The sequence below is a fragment of the Tachysurus fulvidraco genome, chromosome 7, assembly GCF_022655615.1.
Source record: "Tachysurus fulvidraco isolate hzauxx_2018 chromosome 7, HZAU_PFXX_2.0, whole genome shotgun sequence".
In the NCBI taxonomy this organism is placed as follows: Eukaryota; Metazoa; Chordata; class Actinopteri; order Siluriformes; family Bagridae; genus Tachysurus; species Tachysurus fulvidraco.
This window is the reverse complement of record NC_062524.1, coordinates 4387179-4409031: the sequence shown is the minus strand read 5'-3', so window position 1 is coordinate 4409031 and position 21853 is coordinate 4387179. Positions and strand designations below refer to the sequence as shown.

At 42.3% G+C, this 21853-nt stretch overlaps 1 protein-coding gene across 1 annotated transcript; it reads left to right on the top strand.

Annotated features, from left to right (window-relative positions):
- The first annotated feature begins 1432 nt into the window (after window positions 1-1432).
- syt11a (synaptotagmin XIa) lies at window positions 1433-21363 on the top strand. The gene is made up of 4 exons (XM_027177853.2): window positions 1433-1710; window positions 10662-11479; window positions 19587-19707; window positions 19822-21363. Exons 1-4 carry the CDS (start codon window positions 1677-1679, stop codon window positions 20130-20132), a joined length of 1284 nt encoding a protein of 427 aa, XP_027033654.1. The 5' UTR covers window positions 1433-1676; the 3' UTR covers window positions 20133-21363.
- The last annotated feature ends 490 nt before the right edge of the window (window positions 21364-21853 follow it).

The following is a 21853-nucleotide window of genomic DNA, read 5'->3' as shown; positions in this document are numbered from 1 at the left end:
AACAACAATAATAATAATAATAATAATAATAATAATAATAATAATAATAATAATAATAATAATAATAATAATAATATGCAAAAATATTTATAGGAATGTTTGATATTAAATTAGCTCATTGTTGTTCACTTTTCTTTTTACATATTCATAAGAGCTAAAGTGAGGATAGAGGTTTTAAAAAAGAATACACAGAAAGACAGATATTTTTGTATATCATAATTTGTGTATTTATACAATTGAAATACAATTTCCCCAAGGGGATAAATAAAGTATTCTGATTTGATATTATTATTTTTAACAATATACATGATCACAAAACAGCTTTACAGAATTCCAGATATAGATATAGATATAGATTTAGAGAAGGTGAGAGTGTAAATAATGACTCTTTTAAAGTTGTATACTATTGAGTATGATTTGAGTGATTTGAAGCAGTGACTTGAGCTCCAGGTTCATTTTGTACTTCAGTACAATTTGCAGTATGATTTTTTAGCAAAGTGTAACAATTAAGCTGTTCAAATGAGACAGTCCACAGTCATCCATAGGGTTTCTGTGTAGTATCAGTCCACAGCATCCTCATGGGAAACTGGGTCTTACTGTACAGTATATAATAACAATATGTACATACATGTACTATATGTTCCTTTAAATCTCAATGACCACATATTACTTTTTTCAGTGGCCCACAAAATGAAGTGTATGTAAAATGAGAGGAAATTTATCCAAACAAAAACATGCATTCTGACCAGAAATCAGCTGATTATTTTATTTATTTATATTTTATTTAAGGCATGGTTTAATACACTATCTTTTGTTCATGTTCTACATATTGTCCAGGTTATTTGCAGGCAAATAAGGATATCAAAACTAGCTTTTGTATAACAAAAAATATATATAAAAAAGCTATTGCAACATTTCTAACAATGTTTTGTGTTCATTGTGTTAATTATTTAATCAATCAATTAATTCATTAATTATTTTTTTAATTATTTATTTATTAGTTGATTAATTAATGAATTGATTGATGTATTCATTTATTAATAAATGTATATATTAACGTATTCGTGTATTAATTTATTAATTAATTACATTGTTTATTTATTGTTTATTTGTTTATTTATTAGTTAATTTATTCATAAATTAATAAATGAATCGATTAATGTTTTGATTAATTGTCTATTTATTTATTTATTTATTTATTTATTTATTTATGAAATACATTGTTCATTTATTTGTTTATTTGTTTGTTTAGTTATTAGTTAATTTATTAATTAATTAATCAATGAATTACTTTTGTTATTTTTTTATGTAACAAAAACGTAAGAACGTAATTTTTATTTATTGTTTTGTTCAGGCAAGGCAGGACAGCTAATACGGGGTCCTCAGGCTCAGGCAGCGCAGAAGGGAGCTCGCGCTGCAGCATCACTGGACCAGAGCGGAGACAGAAGGATTGCGCGTGCGCGTTCTGTTGCGCGTCCACGAGCAGCGCGCGGCTTTGGGGGAGAAGGAGCGCTCGTGCTCGGTCAGGCTCATGCAGCATCTATAGCTAAACATATATAATATATAAATAAATATACATCTATATATCCATGGAAGTGAACTAGGGAGCGGGTTGTTTTTATTTTTTATTTCTTTTTCTTTATTTGTTTTGGATTCGCTGAACGCAGTGATTTATCATGGCTGAGATGGAGAGTCTGAGCCCTACATATGGTAAGGCATATAACATCTTATATTACATCCATAATAATAATAATAATAATCATCATAATAATGATGATGATGATGATGATAATAATAATAATAATAATAATAATATGTCAGTGTATTGTTTTATTTGTCATCATTTGTTAAAAAAATAAAATTAAAATAAATAATAAATATTATTGAAGACTGCCTGGTTAGAACACGCTTGAGCTTTAGCTTTTATTTAATCAATTAATTTCGAAATCTGGCAATAAATTGACTTTCAGAGACTTTTTTTTTAAAGGAAGCCTAACAGCATAATATTACAATGTGTAACTAGACACACTTAAGAGGACATTGTGTTATAAAACGTGTAATGTGTGTGTGTAATATGTGTGTGTGTGTGTGTGTGTGTGTGTGTGTGTGTGTGTGTGTGTGTGAGAGAGAGAGAGAGAGAGAGACAGAGAGAGGATTAATGCAGTTCATTGCTTAAATTCCTCATTCTTTAACCATCTGAATGATTTTAACAGGGCCGTGTTATAGATACCCAGGTCTGTGTGTCATTTAGCTGTTATGCTGAATAGTGAGATTATCTCTGCACATCAGAGGCACTAAGTGCACTGTCCTGAGTGTGTGTGTGTGTGTGTGTGTGTGTGTGTGTGTGTGTGTGTGTGTGTGTGTGTGTGTGTGTGTTTAAAGGGCTGGCTCGATGATGTCATGTTGCTTCCAGGCTTCTGCTCATCAAACACACTCACTGTTAAAACACTAGCAACAACAACAACATCATCATCAACAACAACAATAATAATAATAATAATAATTATTATTATTATCATCACAGTATTATAAGAAATAGATAGGTAGATAGATAGATAGATAGATAGATAGATAGATAGATAGATAGATAGATAGATAGGCTTTTTTTCTTTTCTCTTGTTTACTTTTCATTCACAACTTTCTCATTATAAAATATTAAGCTAAAAAGAGAAGCACTGTCTTTACGCCCTTGTACAGAATAGACACTTGGGTGTGGTGCTTTTCTAGGAAAACTATCAGTGTCGGCGTGTTTGTGATAAAGCAGACGGATTATTGCCGTGTTGAAGGGAATTATTCTCAGATAACTTATCCTTACATCCTGAAAGTGTATTGTTTCTCTCATACCACGGTAGTTTGCTAACAATTCCTGCTGTTTAAACAGAAAGCTATAAACCTTCCTGTCATCAACATCCTCACTGTTGTCTCCTCTAAAACCTATAAAATCGACATATCGACAGTTTTCTGTGCTAAATAAACGACACTGTTTATTAATCCCTTTATAATTAGACTTGGATCATGTGCCGTGTCCGACGTCCTCCGAGTCCCTCTGATTTTGCTGTTGCTATAGAAACAACAACAAAATAAGTGTTGTTTATGTAAAGCTGTGATTTGAATTAACAGCTGAACTGTTGTCACTTCTGCTGTTAGAAATGAGAGAATGAATCAACACCTGACCAATCAGAATCAAGAATCAAGAATACGACAGTGCTGTTTATATATATATATATGTATATATATATATATATATATATATATATATATATATATATATATATATATAAAATGCATCATACAGAGTCTTAGAATTGTAGTATTTGGTGATGTTTTTTTTCAGTATGATTCTTTAGGCAAGGAGCAGCAGACCGTGGGTGATGCATTTGTTGTGTGTGTGTGTGTGTGTGTGTGTGTGTGTGTGTGTGTGTGTGTGTGTGTGTGTGTGTGTGTGTGTGTGTGAGTATTTTAAGCACTGAGTTTTAGAGCTGTTGTGATGTGGATGTTGCCTGGAGGAAATATCACCAAAAAAAGAGAAGGCTTCTCTGAGCTTTAATAGTTATTTATAATTTATATAATATTAACATAACATACAGTAGCGTGGCATGAAACGTTGTCATGTGACTGTATGTGGATTTATGGGAAGTCATTTGTATTGATGTGTTCACAGAAACTATTTGTCTCGGGCTCGTTCCGGGAGTTAGTTTTAATTGAATTGACGTCTGATCGCTGCTCGTCCCGGATTGAACTTAACTCGTCAGACAACTCACACCACTGAGGCATTTTTTATGCTTCAGCTGTCTAACCAAATCCAATCCAATAAAATCATATATCGCACAACATCAGTATCGATTTAACCGAGGAAGCGACTGTCATTAACAAAACTGGATCAGCATCAACCCTGGGTCATGTGATGAGAATGAATTGCTGAATACTGAATCAATGGGTGAATATATGTGAGGGAAGATGGCTAGATGGATGGATGGATGGATGGATGGATGGATGGAGGACAGGAGAATAGGTGAATGCATGAGATGGGTAATGAATGAATTGATGAGTTGTCAGATCTATCGATGGATCGAATGAAGGATATAACAAATGGATGGATGGGTGGGTGGATGGATGGATGCATGGATGGATGGAGGATTGATAGATGGAAGAGTACTGTAGTCGGAAGGTTGGATAGATAGAAGGATGTAACAGATGGGAAAATGTATGTATGTATGTATGTATGGATGGATGGATGGATGGATGGATGGATGGATGGGTACATTTTTGGTATGGAACAGATAAATGAGTGTTTGAATAGAAGAAGCTAACAGATGGATGGGTGAATGGATGGATGGATGATTGATAGATCAAAGAGTAGTCAGATGGATTGATAGACAAGAGGTTGTAACATATGGGTGGATGGATGGATGGATGGATGGATGGATGGGTGGGTTTATGGTATGGAACACATAAATGAGTGGATGGATAGAATGGATAGAAGGATGGAGCTGTAGATCAGTAACAGACCAATGAGTGGATGGATATAAAGATGTAACAGATGGATGGACGGACGGATGGATGGATGGATGGATGGGTTTTTGATGAGTGGATGGATATAAGGATGTAACAGATGGATGGATGGATGGATGGATGGATGGATGGATACATTTGTAGGTAAGAAACTGATAAAATGAGTGGATAAATAGAGGGATGTATGGAACAGATGGATGAACTTTATTGACTATTAAATATTTAAATCCATGAAATAATGTCTGAAATAATGTCTCATTGTTATGAATTAGGAAGTCACAGCAATGTGTGTGTGTGTGTGTGTGTGTGTGTGTGTGTGTGTGTGTGTGTGTGTGTGTGTGTGTGTTTGAGTGTGTTTAGAAGGTGCAGCAGGGCAACAACGGGTTGAATTGTAATGTTATGACATGTGGTGTGACGGTGAGAAGCCTCTTTGTGTGTGCTGTGAGAGCGAGAGCGCGTGCCAACGCAGAGACGCTCACATAAGCACATGTTGTGTGGAGAGAGATGCAGCGTGGCATTGTGGGTAATCACTGTTTATCTCGGGTTAAGTGTAGATTTAGAGCATGTAGGTGCTTTATAACAAAAAAAACACTGAGTGTGTAATGCTTCAGATGTCTCACTGTCTCGTGTCATGGAGCGATAGAAAGTGTGTGTGTGTGTGTGTTTGTGTGAGGACACTGAAGGACACCACGAGTGGGCTGATGCCTCTTCAGTCTCCTCCGCTCTCATCACATCCTCCGTCACTTCTTCTTCTTTTACGTCTCTGTCATTCTCTCATGTGATTCACACACCAGCACCAGTGATGTGCAGATTGATGATCCTTTTTAATCACGGACACACACACACACACACACACACACACACACACACACACACACACACACACACACACACACACACGTGTAAGTAGGATCTCAAATTCACGTGTCAGGATGTGAAAGCAGGGTGTGGTCCAGATAAATGCAGAAGCTGAACAGTGAATCTAATTAGAGTTCACTTTTTCTCTCTTTTCAGTCTTCTCAGTTCTCGAATGCAGGATAAATTTATCAGTCACGAATCTTTCTGTGTTGATTTTTACTTCATTTATTTATTTATTTCATTTGCCGCTCACGGTCGTTTGGATGATCGGATCGATCCGTGTTAAGGCTTGCGGTCAAAACTCTCGTCATTCTTCCTAGAATATGTTTTCCATACAGAAGACCGAGGGAACAGCAAAGTCAGGAAAAAGGGCGAGGCTTCGTGTTGAAGTAAAAACTCAACGTTTCCATCCGTCTCTCCGTTCCTCCTCGGGGTTCACCTACGAGTCTATCTGCAGGTCGGTGGTGAGAAATAAAGGAAGCAAAAGAGCTTTCGGTGTTAATCGATATTCGTTCACATGAAAACAACACCATAAATAATATAGGACTTCACGCTTCGGGTGCAAGCAATGCATCAGTGTCAGGACTCCTCCCCGTCTACATCCAGAACGCCTGACAAGTCGCTTAATACCAAAGTGAGTGTGAGGTTGCAGGGGACTGATTAAATGGAGAGAAAGACGACAGAGCGAAGGAGTAGATTTTGATCCATCTCTCTGTCTCTTCCTAGTGGGGGTCGTATCTAGGCAGCAGAAACAGCTGGGTTTTTAAAACGCTGCCAAAACAGTGACATTATTCGCATCGACGTCTCTCAGGGGGTCGCAGTGACCAAGTGAGGAGGAGAGACAGTCGGCCTTTGTGTGGAGAGAAGTAGGGTGGGGTCAAGTCTCTCTCTCTCTCTCTCTCTCTCTCTCTCTCTCTCTCTCTCTCTCTCTCTCTCTCTCTCTCTCTGTGTAAGAGAGAGTGTGATTATCTGTGGTGGTGTTAACAGTTCCGTTCATGTCAGAAGGTTAAATATGGTCTGAAGTTAAAATGTTCGGGCTTCTGAGTCTTTTAGCTAAAGGCAGATTTCTAGGATTTTTTTAAGCCCGGATGTGGCAATTTTAAGCCGAACAGCTGATCGACTTCCCATTACCGAAACTCTAAAACTCCTTTGCATTACAACGATAAAGGAAACGTTAGCCGCTAGACGGACAACTGATCCACGCTTCCGATCGATCCTCACCGGAAGTGACGGTCCTGTCCACATCATATCCGTGACCATGATACGAGCAGCTGGAGATTTCTGATGTGATGATGTGTTTATTCTCTGGGAACAAAAGAAAAAGTATCTGACTCAATGAACATTATGATTAACATTATCTATGTTAAGCATTGGCTAGCCATCTTTAGTTCCTCACAGGTGTAGACACTCATTCATTACCCACTCGTTCTCTGCGTCATCACCTCCCCACGAGTCTGTAGCCGCGTCCCAAATGATGTACAGCACATTACACACTATACACCGTGCGCTATGCGCTCTAGCATCTACCGTATGAGAGTTAGAAGGGTTGCGTCATCCGGTCGACGGTGAACGATAACGTCAAAGGCGTCTACGTGACGTAATGCGGCTAGCTTTGGCGGAATACGTCGAATTATCAAATGTTATAAAAACGAATCACGCAGTGTGCACGAGCTACTTGCAACAACATTTCTAAGACGTCTCGTCCGCCGGAGTGTCGTCGTCCGTCTTGAATGGGTTTGTCGACTATCTTCGGCTAGCCCCGCCCCTTTTTCTGCTACGTAAACAAAGCTGAATGATGAGTGCATGAAGTGTCCAACATTCAACACTTTTTTATGGTTGAATAAGCAAATCATTCAGGTTCATGAAGTCACTTCTTACAATAGTGTGTAAGGATGTGATTTAGGACAGAGCTGGTGATATGACTTAGTTTACAGATATATTGGTATGAATCTCACCTCCTGTGTCAGGACTGGCTCATTAGTCTGCTGTTTAATCAGCATCCTGGATTTTACACTGATACCTCGAGAGGAAACTTGCCTTGTATCTTTTAATTTTTTTTTTTAAACAATCCTCTTGAATGATATGGCTGCCAATCACGTAGGCCACGCCCACTTTGATTCCTGCATGATTTCCTAGTCAATATATTAAGCCTTATTGTTGCAACTCTGGCTCTTCTCTTTATTTTCTGGATTCTTTAAAAAGCTTCTTGTGCTGAGTTGTTTTTTTTTTTTTGTTTTTTTTACGACACGTCCTGTTCTCATCAGAGCACCGAAGTGGAGCTCAGTACAGAATTTCAATCAGCTTGTCGCCGCTATGACCGTAACAGCACAGCTGTTACCACGGCGACCCAAGGAAGGACGGCATGGAGGGAAAGACGAGTGACAGAGAGATAAAGGGGAGTAAAAAAGGGGAGTTGGGACACAGAAGGAAATGAAGATGATGCATTGGGACTGGACAAAACTGGACATCATATTGCAAGGGGCTGCTTTAAACAAAACAGACATAAACTAAACTATATAAATGTATATTATATATGTTTATTATTCATATATATATATATATATATATATATATATATATATATATATATATATATATATATAGAGAGAGAGAGAGAGAGAGAGAGAGATAGACACTTCTGTAGCTATTTAGTAGCTAGTTGGCCGACTAATATCTGTGATTTGTGATTGGGTTGCTGAGTAAGGGGAATAAAACACCAGGATGTGCTGCTGTAGGAAAACAATAAAGGACCTGATGTGGAGTTTCTGTTATCATCCATGTCCGTATTCGTAAAGATTCTAAGAATGACTTCTGAGATCTCATAATTTTGCTTAAAATCTAGGATTTTAATTAATTTTTGATTAATTTTTGATCTAGGAATCTTATCTTAAGAGCAGGAGCGGTTCTAGAGGCGGGGCCACAGGGGCTGAAGTGTTTTATTCCTTTTATACTGCAGCAATTTGGCTTAACTTTATCTTTAAAAACATGTTTTTTATCCATTTATCCAGATATGGATTATGTAATGTCACAGATCATCAAAGAACTGTAATGCTGCGTTCACAAGGATTTTCAATGAAAGCTGCGACTTCCAGAGACAGGATGTGGGCGTGGCCTCATCAGCGAAACGGCAAAGTTGAGAAGAGTTGAACTTTATGCATATATGTATAACATATGACTAATATATGACTAACATATTCCTCGACTACTGATGATCCACGATATGACGTAGATATACACTGCTGAAGTTGATACACAAACAACAAATCTTCCTCATGAACGTTCTACGATGTCACTATGGCAACCAGGAGTAAGAACGCATACTGATGACTTTATAGATTGATATAAAATCACTGTATGTGTAAAGGGAGCTGTAATTTTGCTACCTTTTACGTTATAGCAGCTATTAAAACTCCCCAGAAATACAAAAAAGAGTATTTATATATAAATGAATATAAATGAGCCACATTACAGCTGCACCTACACATAAGTCTCGTATATATTAATTTCTGATATTTAATAGTACACACCTCAGTGAAGACCTACACTACTGCTGTAACTGTAAATATAAGGTGTTTTTATGGGAAATGATCCTCAGACAGAGCGCGCCGCTCATCACTGGCCGTCCGAGAGCATAAAGAGAACCGCTGCTCTCAGCATCCGTCCCATTAAACAGCATTAACATCCGCCCTGAAAGACAGGAAACAGCTCGGAGGGTTAAGTGTGCAGTCTCGACTCTTTTAGTGACGCTCGAAAGGGAGAAATGCAGAAATGTTCGAACAGTTGTTAAGGTTAAAGGAACAGTACAGAACAGTAAAGTAGTAAAAGGTTATAGCGACTGTCATGCTAACATCACGAGTGATGACACTCGATATGAGGTGCTGCATTTGTGTGTGGAAGAGAGAACTTTGTAGAGTAACTGAAATCACAGGAACACAAACGAACACGAACGAACACACACACACACACACACACACACACACACACACACACACACACACACACACACACATGTAGGTGACTTATCTATCTGTCACACATAGAACTGGATCAGAGATGCTCTCTCTCTCTCTCTCTCTCTCTCTCTCTCTCTTGCTCTCGCTCTCTTACTGGCGAGTGTGTTTTAGTGTATTGTTGAGGGATTATGTTAGCTAGCACAATTGTGCACGAGTATGGAGTGTGGAGTATTAGCTTGGTGTTTTTTAGATTAGCTTGGTGTGTTGTATGCTAGTGTGAAGTGTTGAGCATTAGCTTGGTGTGTTGTTTGTTAGTGTGGATCGTGGTGTATTAGCTTAGTGTGTTGTTTGTTAGCAAGCTAATACACCACACTCCATGCTAACATACAACACACTAAGCTAATACACCACGATCCACGCTAACATACAACACACTAAGCTAATACTCAACACTCCACACTGGCATACAACACACCACACCTCACACTAACATACAACACACCAAGCTAATACACCATGATCCATGCTGTGTTGTATGTTAGCATGGAGTGTGGTGTAATAGCTTAGTGTGTTGTTTGTTAGTGTGAGGTGTGGTGTATTAGCTTGGTGTGTTGTATGTTAGCGTGGATCGTGGTGTATTAGCTTAGTGTGTTGTATGTTAGCATGGAGTGTGGTGTATTAGCTTAGTGGGTTGTACGTTAGCATGGAGTGTGGTGTATTAGCTTGGTGTGTTGTATGTTAGCATGGAGTGTGGTGTATTAGCTTAGTGTGTTGTATGTTAGCGTGGAGTGTGGTGTATTAGCTTAGTGTTTTGTATGATAGCGTGGATCGTGGTGTATTAGCTTAGTGTGTTGTATGTTAGCGTGGATCGTGGTGTATTAGCTTAGTGTGTTGTATGTTAGCGTGGATCGTGGTGTATTAGCTTAGTGTGTTGTATGTTAGCGTGGATCGTGGTGTGTTGTATGTTAGTGCAGTATTTTTGAGTGTGGTTAGATACTGTAGCTCAGACTGTAGTCACTGCAACGGTCTCAGTGCAGAGTCATAAAGTAACAAAGCCTAGAGACCAGAGAGGAATAAAGAAAGAACTAAAAGGAATATCTATATATTTCCCTTCTGCACTCTAAACTGTACACCAGTAAACACACTTTACTAACTGGATCAGTGAAAGTGCTTTTGATTTCCATTTCATTTTTAGAATACGATATGATGACATTGTTGCAGTGGAACACTGGGGGTTGTGGGTTATGGTGAACATCATGATGATTTGCTTTCAGATTGTGACTGTGACCAAGAAAGTTAGTCATATGTAACCTCTATGTTTCTCTCTCTCTAATGCAGAGGTGTCCCCAGTCTTGGCGGGATTTCTCGGTGCAGGGGTTTTGGTCGTCACGGTGACGGTGGCCATCTTCCTATGGACTTGTTGCCAGCGTCAGTATCGCAGGATGACGTTTAAGCTGAGCAACGGCCCGTTTGATTCGCCCACCGACCCGCCGTTAAAGTTCATCCACATGCTTAAGGGCATCAGCATCTACCCTGAAACCCTCAGCAACGCCAACAAGATCATAAGAGTAGGCCGGAGGTCATCGACATGGCAACGGAATCACGATTCTGACATTGAGGGTCATGCGCATTTGCAGATGAACCACCTGGTACCACCAAAGCTGGAGCGAGCGCTGCCAATCCGGGCAAATTACTGCTGCTCTGAAAGCAGCAGCTGCGACTCGGCGAGTAAGACCCCGACTCCGTTCAGCCTCGACTCGCCCTCGTTAGGCACCCTAGATCTCGCCATTGACTACAACTTTCCCAAAAAGGCGCTGGTGGTGACAATTGTTGGTGCGCGAGGTCTCCCGGCTGTTAACGAGCAGACGGGAAGCTCAGACCCATATGTGAAGATGAGCATCCTGCCTGAGAAGAAACACCACGTAAAGACCCGTGTGATGAGGAAGACCCTGGAGCCTTCGTTTGACGAGACCTTCACCTTCTACGGTGTTTCTTTCAGCGCACTGGCTGACCTTACACTGCACTTCCTGGTGCTGAGCTTCGACCGATTTGCTCGCGATGACGTGATCGGAGAGGCGTTGGTGTCGCTGTCGGGTGTCGAGCTTAGCGCAGGGAAAGTCCACATCAGCCAGCAGATCACCAAGAGGAACGTACAGGTGAGACGGATCACAGAGACGCCATTTTGTTCTTTTGTATACTGTGTATGTGTAAGGATGACAAAAAAGCTTGAGTAGAAATGTGGTAGTTTATGTTGGAATGTATCGCACGTTTTGTTTAGATTTGTTTAGTTTAGTGTTAGTTTATTGATAAAGGTTATAATCGAGCGTTTCCCTTTATGTCGGAAAGTTGTATTTAATATTGCAGTGCTGTAGTGTGTAGCTTTGATGCTTTAGTTTGTACAGAAACATTTGTAGTTTGCATTGAAACGTTGTAGTTGAATTTGTTATGGTTAGAGTTTGGCTGGAAATTCTAGTTGTTGTGTATTGAAGGCAGGGGGCATGGTGGCTTATTGGTTAGTATGTTCACCTCACACCTTCATGGTTGGGGTTCGATTCCTGCCTCCGCCTTGTGTGTGTGGAGTTTGCATGTTTTCCCCGTGCCTCGGGGGTTTCCTCCGGGTACTCCGGTTTCCTCCCCCGGTCCAAAGACATGCATGGTAGGTTGATTGGCATCTCTGGAAAATTGTCCGTAGTGTGTGAGTGAATGAGAGTGTGTGTGTGCCCTGTGATGGGTTGGCACTCCGTCCAGGGTGTATCCTGCCTCGATGCCTGATGACGCCTGAGATAGGCACAGGCTCCCCGTGACCCGAGGTAGTTCAGATAAGCGGTAGAAAATGAATGAATGAATGAATGAATGAATGAATGAATGAATGGTAATGGAATATATTCCACCAGGACAGAGTACAAAGATGAAATGCTTCGTATCTGATGATTAATGTCATGTCACTGTGTTTGTGTTCTTTATGAAGTATAAAGGTTAATGTAGAGGCCAGTCTTAGAAGTTACTCTAGCAACTTTGGTGTGTCTAGCTCAAACCCTTTAGCGCCACCAACAGTCCAAACATCCAATCATGTTCATGTTCATAACCGCTGACTCGTAAGGCCTAGAGACACAGTTCTTGCATGTTTTGGATCTTTTGCTCACGCCGATTCGAACGCACCATATGACGTCATTTCTTTCATGAATATCTTTCCGCCATTTTGAATCTTCTGTAAAACCTACTTTTTCGAACTCCTTCTAGACCATTTGTCCCATTTGCATGTACTTTGGTATCTAGCATCTAGAGACACCCGAGACAAAAAGTTATCAAAAGCTTTTTGATAGACCAATGCCTTCTCGTATACCGTGGCAACATACATGGTGGCGAGCACGCCAAAACAGACGTGAGGCTGTATCTTATGTGTATCGCACGAAACTTGGTATATGTCATTATAGTCATGACCTGAGGGTGCAAGCAACGTTTCGTGACAGCACCACCTAGTGGCCACGAGATTTTAAAAACATTGCCGTATCGCTACGAAACTTGGTATGGTTCATCAGCGACATGTTCTGAGCGCATCTGATCGGCTTGACCCCGGAATTGCCGCTCGCAGCTATATTTTATATTGTTACGTTTTTAATTAGTGTGAAGTGTTGTAGTTTACATTGCGATATTCTGGTTTTGTTTGTACTTTATTCCAGAAAGTCTCAGGGTTTGACGTTTATTTTGTCAAGTTTAGATCATCGCAGGTATGTTTTATTTCACAGTGTTGTAGTTTGACCTGGACATGTATAGGATTTTTCCCCTAAAGAATATTTTGTTTTAGACTGTAGGTTGTAGTTCATTTTGAAGAGTCGAAGAGTAGATTAGCTCGGACTTCTGTTGGTTTGGAGTATTGTTTAGCCGTAGTGCTTTATAGGGCAATAATGAGTCAGCTAGTGGGTGAAACGAGGGAAGGAATATAACAGACAGAGAGAAAAGCTTTGTTAGCAATTTTTAGTTTAAAAGATTAACAAAAAAAAAACATTAGGGAACATTAATGTCCTGTATTGAAGGTTATGAGTGGAAGTGAACAGAATGGTGATCGACTTCATCTGTCAGTCAGGCGTCATGACGATGCCGGATGAGCTAATGGTGGAAAGAAGTCTCTGTTTTAAAATAGCGCATGATGGACGTGAGGGAAGGAAAGCAGGACAGAAAGAACTGAGACAGAGTTTATTATGGATTTTTCCAAACTGTTAGTGCCATGTTAAGAATCGCTATAATAAACGGTGGCGTAATTAAATATTCATGCCGAGACTTCATCCATTATGTTTACAATCTTCCTGTTGAGTTCAGTTAATATCGCCATGTCATTATGATACTGTCATCATGCTGTAAATTGTTATATTTGTTTCTGTTGTTTTTTTTAAACACACCCATCAGAGCGAAGGCTGGCCTGAAAAAGTATGAGAGTATTGTTATGGGGATCTGCTCATAAACAGCAGTGAGATAGAGCTGTGAGATGAGAGTGTGTATTGATCGAGGTTCATTTAAGCTACATTACTGTAACGAGAGGGAGTGTGTGTGTGTCCATAAAGGTGTGTATTATCTCTGGATTTAGAGGACATCTGATAGCCGGAAGCCCGTACTTAAATCGGTAGACATTACTTTAACACACACACACTCTCTCTCTCTCTCTCTCTCTCTCTCTCTCTCTCTCTCTCTCTCTCTCTCTCTCTCTCTCTCTCTCACACACACACACACAAAGCAACGGAACTGCTATTCCTACTGTCACTGTCAGACATCTTGCCACACAGATTTTTGCTTCGTCTTGCGTAACGAGCGATCAGTGCCAGAGGTTTTATCTGTCACCCAAGAGCATCATGGGAGATTAGCTGTCTTCTTCAGAAAGAAGCATTGCATTATGGGGGATGTAGTCAGTAATCCTATCATCTGGTGCGATGGGTTGTTCAGGAACTGAGGACCACAAAGGGCTTTTATTCTCTGGCATGTAAGGTCATGAATCAGCTGTACACACACACACACACAGACACACACACACACACACACACACACACACACACACACACACACACACACACACACACACACAGATGGGATCAGATGGGCTTAGGCTAAAGCAACACAGATCAAATGACCATGGACCGAGACCACGTGAGGAGAATTGTACAGTACCTCCCTTTTTACTTCACTGAGAAGCTTGAATCAGAATTAATCTTCACTAGATTTAAATCTAGGTGTGGCGAAAAGACAAAAACACAAAAATATATAACAATTCCTACAAGTATTTAAATTATACACTAAATGTCGAGTCTCAGACAAAACTTTAAAACTGCTAACGAGTGAGCAGTCAGTTCTCAGAGTATATATATCCATCCATCCATCCATCCATCCATCCATCTTCTACCGCTTATCCGGGGCCGGGTCGCGGGGGCAGCAGACTAAGCAGGGATGCCCAGACTTCCCTCTCCCCAGACACTTCCTCCAGCTCTTCCGGGGGAATACCGAGGCGTTCCCAGGCCAGCCGAGAGACATAGTCCCTCCAGCGTGTCCTAGGTCTTCCCCGGGGCCTCCTTCCAGTAGAGCCAGATTACGTGTACGGGGATTGGGTTGCCGAGGCCCCTGCCTTCGACTGCCACCCAATCCACAATGCACCACCCCCTTACGGTTCCTCCTGCAGGTGGTGGGCCCATGGGAGATCGGCCCCACGTCGCTCCTTTGGGCTGAGCCCGGCCGGGCCCCGTGGGGTAAGACCCGGGCCACCAGGCGCTCGCATGCGAGCCCCAACCCCGGCCCTGGCTCCAGGGTGGGGCCCCGGTTGCGCCATACCGGGCGACATCACGGACCTTGGTATTGACTTCTTCATAAGGGGCTTTTTGAACCACTCTTTGTCTGGCCTGTCACCCAGGACCTGTTTGCCTTGGGAGACCCTACCAGGGGCAAAAAGCCCCAGACAACATAGCTCCTAGGATCATTCAGGCACACAAACCCCTCCACCACAATAAGGTGGCGGTTCAAGGAGGGGAGTATATATGTCAAGTCAAGTCAAGTCACTTTTATTGTCACATCACCACAGCACATGTGCCTTGGTGAGTAAAATTCTTAGGAGCAAACTCCAGAAATCGCAGAACAGTTATACAGATAAAGATATAGATCATGAGTCGACATGTAAAAATGTGCAATTTGCTCATACATATAGTCGGTACACACAATGCATCCTTACAGTAGCACTACACATTATATGCAATACAGCGATCCCTCCTTTATCGCGGTTAATGGGGACCGGAACCCCTCGCGATAGGTGAAAATCCGCGAAGTAGGTTTGGCCCTAAGTTTGACCTTTTCACTGATGGTCATCATCTTCCTCTTCCTCTTGGGCTCACTAGAGGAGTCTTTCGCAGGGGCACGGCGCTTAGGAGGCATCATAAGGGCTTAACGAAAAGTTCATTTCGAACACAATACGCGAGACACAGTTGACAGCGGGATCGAGAGTGGCGAGATACAACAAGGGAAAAAGCTGGGAGAGGATGCGATGATGCGCAGCCAATCAGCTCAGATCTCGTGCCGGGAACCAATCATGTGCCTTGTCTGAGTGCGCGTGGGTGTGTACAAAGCCTCTGAGAGAGTTTCTCTCTTTGTCTGGCATCCTGGGAATCCGATTTTATGAATATTTTTGGAAAAATCAGCGATGCGCTGAGGCCGCGAAACTTGTACCGTGAAACTTGAACCGCGAAGTGGTTTTATATGTATGTATATATCTATATGTAAATATAGTTATATATAAAATACTATAAGGTGCAACAGATTGTACAGGTACAGAAGTGACATGGATGTGCATCGGATGGTATCTATATATATATATATATACCCAGTGCCTTGCAAAAGTATTCAGACCCCACAGATCAGTTCTCTTATATTATTCAATTATAAACAATACGCTGAAATTTCATGCTCAATTGTAAGGTGACATTGTGTTTTTGTTGGGAAAGCAGCTTTGCCTTTGCACACAATGATGAAGGGATTTTGGCCCATTCTTCATTGCAGATTTTCTCCAGGTTGTTCAGGTTGGTTGGGGTTACGCTTGTGTGCTACAGTTTTCAGATAGTGCCACAGATTCTCAATAGACTTGTGTCGCTGTAGGACATTAATCTTTTTGTTTCTAAGCCGCTCCGGCGTTGCTTCGGCCTTGTGCTTGGTTGGGATCATTGTCCTGCTGAAAGTTCAAGATTCTTCCCAGTCTTCAGTAGTATTCCTCTATATTTTGCTTCATCCGTTTTTTCTTCAATTCTAACAAGATGCCCAGTCCCTGCTGATGAGAAGCATCCTAACAGCATGATGCTGCCACCACCATGCTTCATGAGGCATAAGAAGTGCTAGGTTTGCACCACACAAGCTCTATCTCGGTCTCATCTGACCACAAAACCTTCTCCCAAATCACAGCTGCGTCACACTAATGCTTTTTGGAAAAACCCCGATGTGCCGCCCTCCCATACAGGCCAGAATTATCCAGTGCTCTTGATATGGTTGACTGGTGCACCGATGCTCCTCTTGTAGCCGCTGAACAAACTCCTTCATCGTGACCGTGGACCTCTGTGACTTCTCTTACAAGTCTCCTCTGACTCTACTGTGCTGACAGAAATATCCAAACATTTGGACATTGTTTTGTATCCTTTCCCAAATCTATACTTTAATATTATATTATCTCTAACATCTGTGGAAAGCTCTTTAGTCTTTACATTAACAGCCTGACCAATGATCCTTTAACACAGGGTTATCTGTGTAACCCGGCCGCTTCCATAGCACAGGGGTTGAATAAGGGATTTTAAGTTTCAGTGTTTTTAAATAAAATATCCATCAGAATGAAATTTCAGCGTACAGTTTATAATTAAATAATATAAGAGACTTGATCAGTATACTTTTGCAAGGCACTAATATATATATATATAAATATATAAAGAGGATGGGAGTACTGTTATTTTTTCACGAGGTGTGTGTGTGTGTGTGTGTGTGTGTGTGTGTGTGTGTGTGTGTGCGCGGTACCAAAGTGGTTCCTGGATGTGAGAAAATGTGAGAAAAATCTTCTGGTGAGACGAAGGCGAGTCGATGCAGGAGACAGATGGAGTCGAGACGGTGAAGTGGTTCTGAAAAGAAAAGCGGAACTGCAGCATTCTGCAAAGCAGCACATTAATCTCAGAGAGAGGGAGGGAGCAAGAGAGAGAGAGAGAGAGAGAGAGAGAGAGAGTGAGAGAGAGAAAGAGAGAGAGAAAGAGAGAGAGAGAGTGAAAAAGAGAGAGAGAGTGAAAGAGAGAGTATGAAAGATAGAGAAAAGTAGAGAGAGAGAGAAATAGAGAGAGTGAGAGAGTGAAAGAGAGAGAGAGTGTGTGTGAGAGAGAGTTAAAGAGAGAGAGAGAGTGAAAGAGAGAGAGAGAGAAATAGAGAGAGAGAAATAGAGAGAGAGAGAGAGAGAGAGAAAGAGAGTGAGTGAGAGAGAGAGAAAGAGAGCTATAGGGGTAAATCCGAATAGCGAGCTCGCTACCTCTCTATGCCGCGCAGATCCTCTTACAATTAACTCTCCGATCTCGCGTCTCGCTCGCTTTTTGCCCTCTATCTAGCTCTCTCGACCTATCTCTCAGTCTCGATATACGCTCTCTCTCGCTATCTCTCGCGCCCTCTCGTTGCGTTGCATTCTCTCTCTCCCTCTCTCGTCTTTTGCCCTCTCTCTCTCTCTCTCTCTCCTCTCGCTCTCCCTCGCGTCGCTCCTTCTCTCTTTCCCTCCCTCTCTCTCTTCCTCTTCTCCTTCTCTCTCTCTATCCTTTTATCCTCTCTCTCTCTTCTCTCTCCCGCTATCTCGCTCTCTCTCCTCTCTCCTCTCTCATTTCACTCCCTCTCTCTCTCTCTCGCGTCTCTCTCTCTCTCTCTCTCTCGGCGAGAGAGTCGCCCCTACACCACTTCTTTAGTATCGAAATAATAAGAATAAGAAGAATAATACAGATTCACTACTCGGCTTAGGCAGAAGACATGGAGTAACATATCGGGACACAGTTACATGTCGGGACACAGTTACATGTCGGGACACAGTTACATGTCGGGACACAGTTACATGTCGGGACACAGTTACATGTCGGGAAAGAGTTACATGTCGGGACACAGTTACATATCGGGACACAGTTACATGTCGGGACACAGTTACATATCGGGACACAGTTACATATCGGGACACAGTTACATATCGGGACACAGTTACATGTCGGGACACAGTTACATGTCGGGACACAGTTACATGTCGGGACACAGTTACATATCGGGACACAGTTACATGTCGGGACACAGTTACATATCGGGACACAGTTACATGTCGGGACAGAGTTACATGTCGGGACACAGTTACATGTCGGGACACAGTTACATGTCGGGACACAGTTACATGTCGGGACACAGTTACATATCGGGACACAGTTACATGTCGGGACACAGTTACATGTCGGGACACAGTTACATGTCGGGACACAGTTACATATCGGGACACAGTTACATGTCGGGACACAGTTACATGTCGGGACACAAAACCCTCACCAGTTCTGTCCTTATGAAGATGTTTAGTTCCCATGTAAACATCAAAAGAGTGAGAAACAGTCTGTCTGGAGTTCAAGATCGGCTCCAGGCTGCCTCCCACGGTCAGTCGCCATGGTGATAACCAGAAGTAGCACTGGAGTCCCCGAAATGAGAGAGAGAGAGAGAGAGAGAGAGAGAGAGAGAGAGAGAGAGAGAGAGAGAGAGAGAGAGAGAGAGAACACAGACTAAACACAGAGTTAAGGAAGGATAAAGAGCAAGTGGGAAAAGAGGGAATGATTAAGAAGGAGGAATAAATAGAAAGGAGATAGAGACAGAAAAACAGAGTGGCAGAGAGAGAGAGAGAGAGAGAGGACGGTCTACATACATATTAAGAAGAAGGGAAAAGAGCAATAAGAGGCGGAGAGAGAAAAAGAGGACAAGCAAACACAGAGAGAGAGAGAGTGGTCTGAGAGGAGAAAAAAAAAATAATAAAGAGAGCGAGAGATGTTTATAAAGAGAATGGACCAATTATGCACCAGAGGACGATGAAGATGGAGAAATAAATAGAAAGAGAGAGGGATGTGGATTGAGATGAGTTTGTGTGCTGAGAGAATGTTGACCAGACGACTTTCACATACTTTCACGTACACTTGTTCCATAACAAGGCATGATTCTACACACTTAAGTCTATGGTTCCTGACCTCTGACCTCTGTCCTTTGTCCCTGCAGTGTGGGAGACGTGGTGAGCTGCTGGTGTCTCTGTCCTACCATCCTGCCACACACAGACTGAACGTGGTGGTGCTCAAAGCCAAACATCTTCCTACCATGGACATCACCAGCCTGCCAGGCAGTAAGCCTACACACACACACACACACACACACACACACACACACACACACACACACACACACACACACACACACACACACCATGTTTAACCCTGCCTCTCCCTTCACTTCACAGACCCGTACGTGAAGGTCAACGTGTTTTACGGCCGCAGACGCATCGCCAAAAAGAAGACCCACGTGAAGAAGTGCACGCTCGAGCCGGTCTTTAACGAGTCATTCGTGTACGACGTTCCCACCGAGCTCATGGCCGACATCTCTGTCGAGTTCCTGCTCATCGACTTCGACCGCACCACCAAGAACGCCGTAATGGGCCGTCTGGTGCTGGGCGGTCAGAGCCCTACGCCGTCTGGCGTCACGCACTGGAGGGAAGTGTGCGACAATCCGCGGAGGCAGATCGCCAAGTGGCACAACCTGTCTGAGTTCTAACCTCAGCGTCCCTCCGTCCCTTCACCGTAAAGCTAGAAACCTGTCTGTTTCCCTTCGCTCCTGTAGGTGTATCCCAACCTGAATACGCGCGCGTGTGTGTGTGTGCGCGCGTGTGTGTGTGTGTGTGTGCGTGTCCGGAGTCCTGGCTTGGACCCTGCATTTACACAAAGTACGATTTTACTCGAGCGACTCCTGCGCTCCATTCACACGGAGGCCCTGTTTTTCCTCTGAACTCTTGTCTCCTATTTGTTAGACCTGAGGACCGCCAGCTCACACGTTTTGGACAATTGGACACAATATTCCTGATCGCACCGTAACCTGCCATCAGACGCCATTCGGAATAAATCTTACCATCTAAAAGCGTAACATTAGCACACAGCCTTCTTTGGGGAGGATTTCGAATAATCTTTAAAACGAAAAATCTGTTCCTGACTGTATTCGCTTACCGAGGAGGAGGAGGAAGAAGACGAGGAAGAAGCTAGACTTGTTCGAGATCGACACAAAGTCCCACGGCTTTATTTCCTTCTTTAGCTGATAAGAAACCTTGAAACCTTTAAGTCACTGATATAATGATGAAAAGATCCGTACGCAGGAGTCTGACTCTGGTTTATTAATGTTTTTTTCTTTTTTTTTCTTTTCTTTTCTTTTTCTTCTTCGCCTTAAATCCTGATGAGAGTTTTATTGTTTATTTTCGAATAATTCCTCCACGGACACCATGGCAACAGCGAGGTTGTAAATAATCCTTGTGAATAATTCACAACCGATGATGAAGCTTCGTTAAATCAAAGGATCGATCGTGGCCGAAACACAAAGTGGGCGTGGCTTCTAGATGAGATTTAAACACAGTACTGCTTTAGGGCCTTTTTACACCTGGTCACTGTGTGTGTTGTCTCTGATCCGATAGCTAACTGATTTGTTAAAACTGTTCCATTTACATCAGGCCACATAAACGCTTCTCGGCGAATCGGATTTCGACCCGATCTTTCTACACCCGCCCAAAATGCCAATATATTTTACCTCATTTCCATGGAACACACTTTGGTGTATACGTTTTTCAGAATGCGATCTAAAAGAAGACGAAAAACCTTGTAATGATGGTTACAGTATGCTACAAAAAACAGCATTTACTTTGATCTGTTTCTGGCGCCGGGGGTTTCCTCCGGGTACTCCGGTTTCCTCCCCTGGTCCAAAGACATGCATGGTAGGTTGATTGGCATCTCTGGAAAATTGTCCGTAGTGTGTGAGTGTGTGAGTGAATGAGAGTGTGTGTGTGTGCCCTGTGATGGGTTGGCACTCCATCCAGGGTGTATCCTGCCTCGATGCCCGATGACGCCTGAGATAGGCACAGGCTCCCCGTGACCCGAGGTAGTTCGGATAAGGGGTAGAAAATGAATGAATGAATGTTTCTGCGAGTCACCTGCGAGTGACGTACTTCCGTTTGGGAGGAGTTTAGCGCTGACGTATGTGGCTTGAACAACCACATGCATTTACACCTGTCCAGTTTCATCTGAAACGCGTCCCAGACCTCCTCCTGAAGGGGTTTGTACCATCGGATTTATATCCGTCTCCAAACCGTTTCGGAGGGCATTTAGACCGTATAGCTATCGGATCACAGAAAACGCATGAAGTGACCAGGTGTAAAAAGCCCCTTGGAGTCAAAGCTAAACTTGAACTTAATGCGCACGTCAAGCACCGCACTCTTTACAGAAGGACGTTAGCAC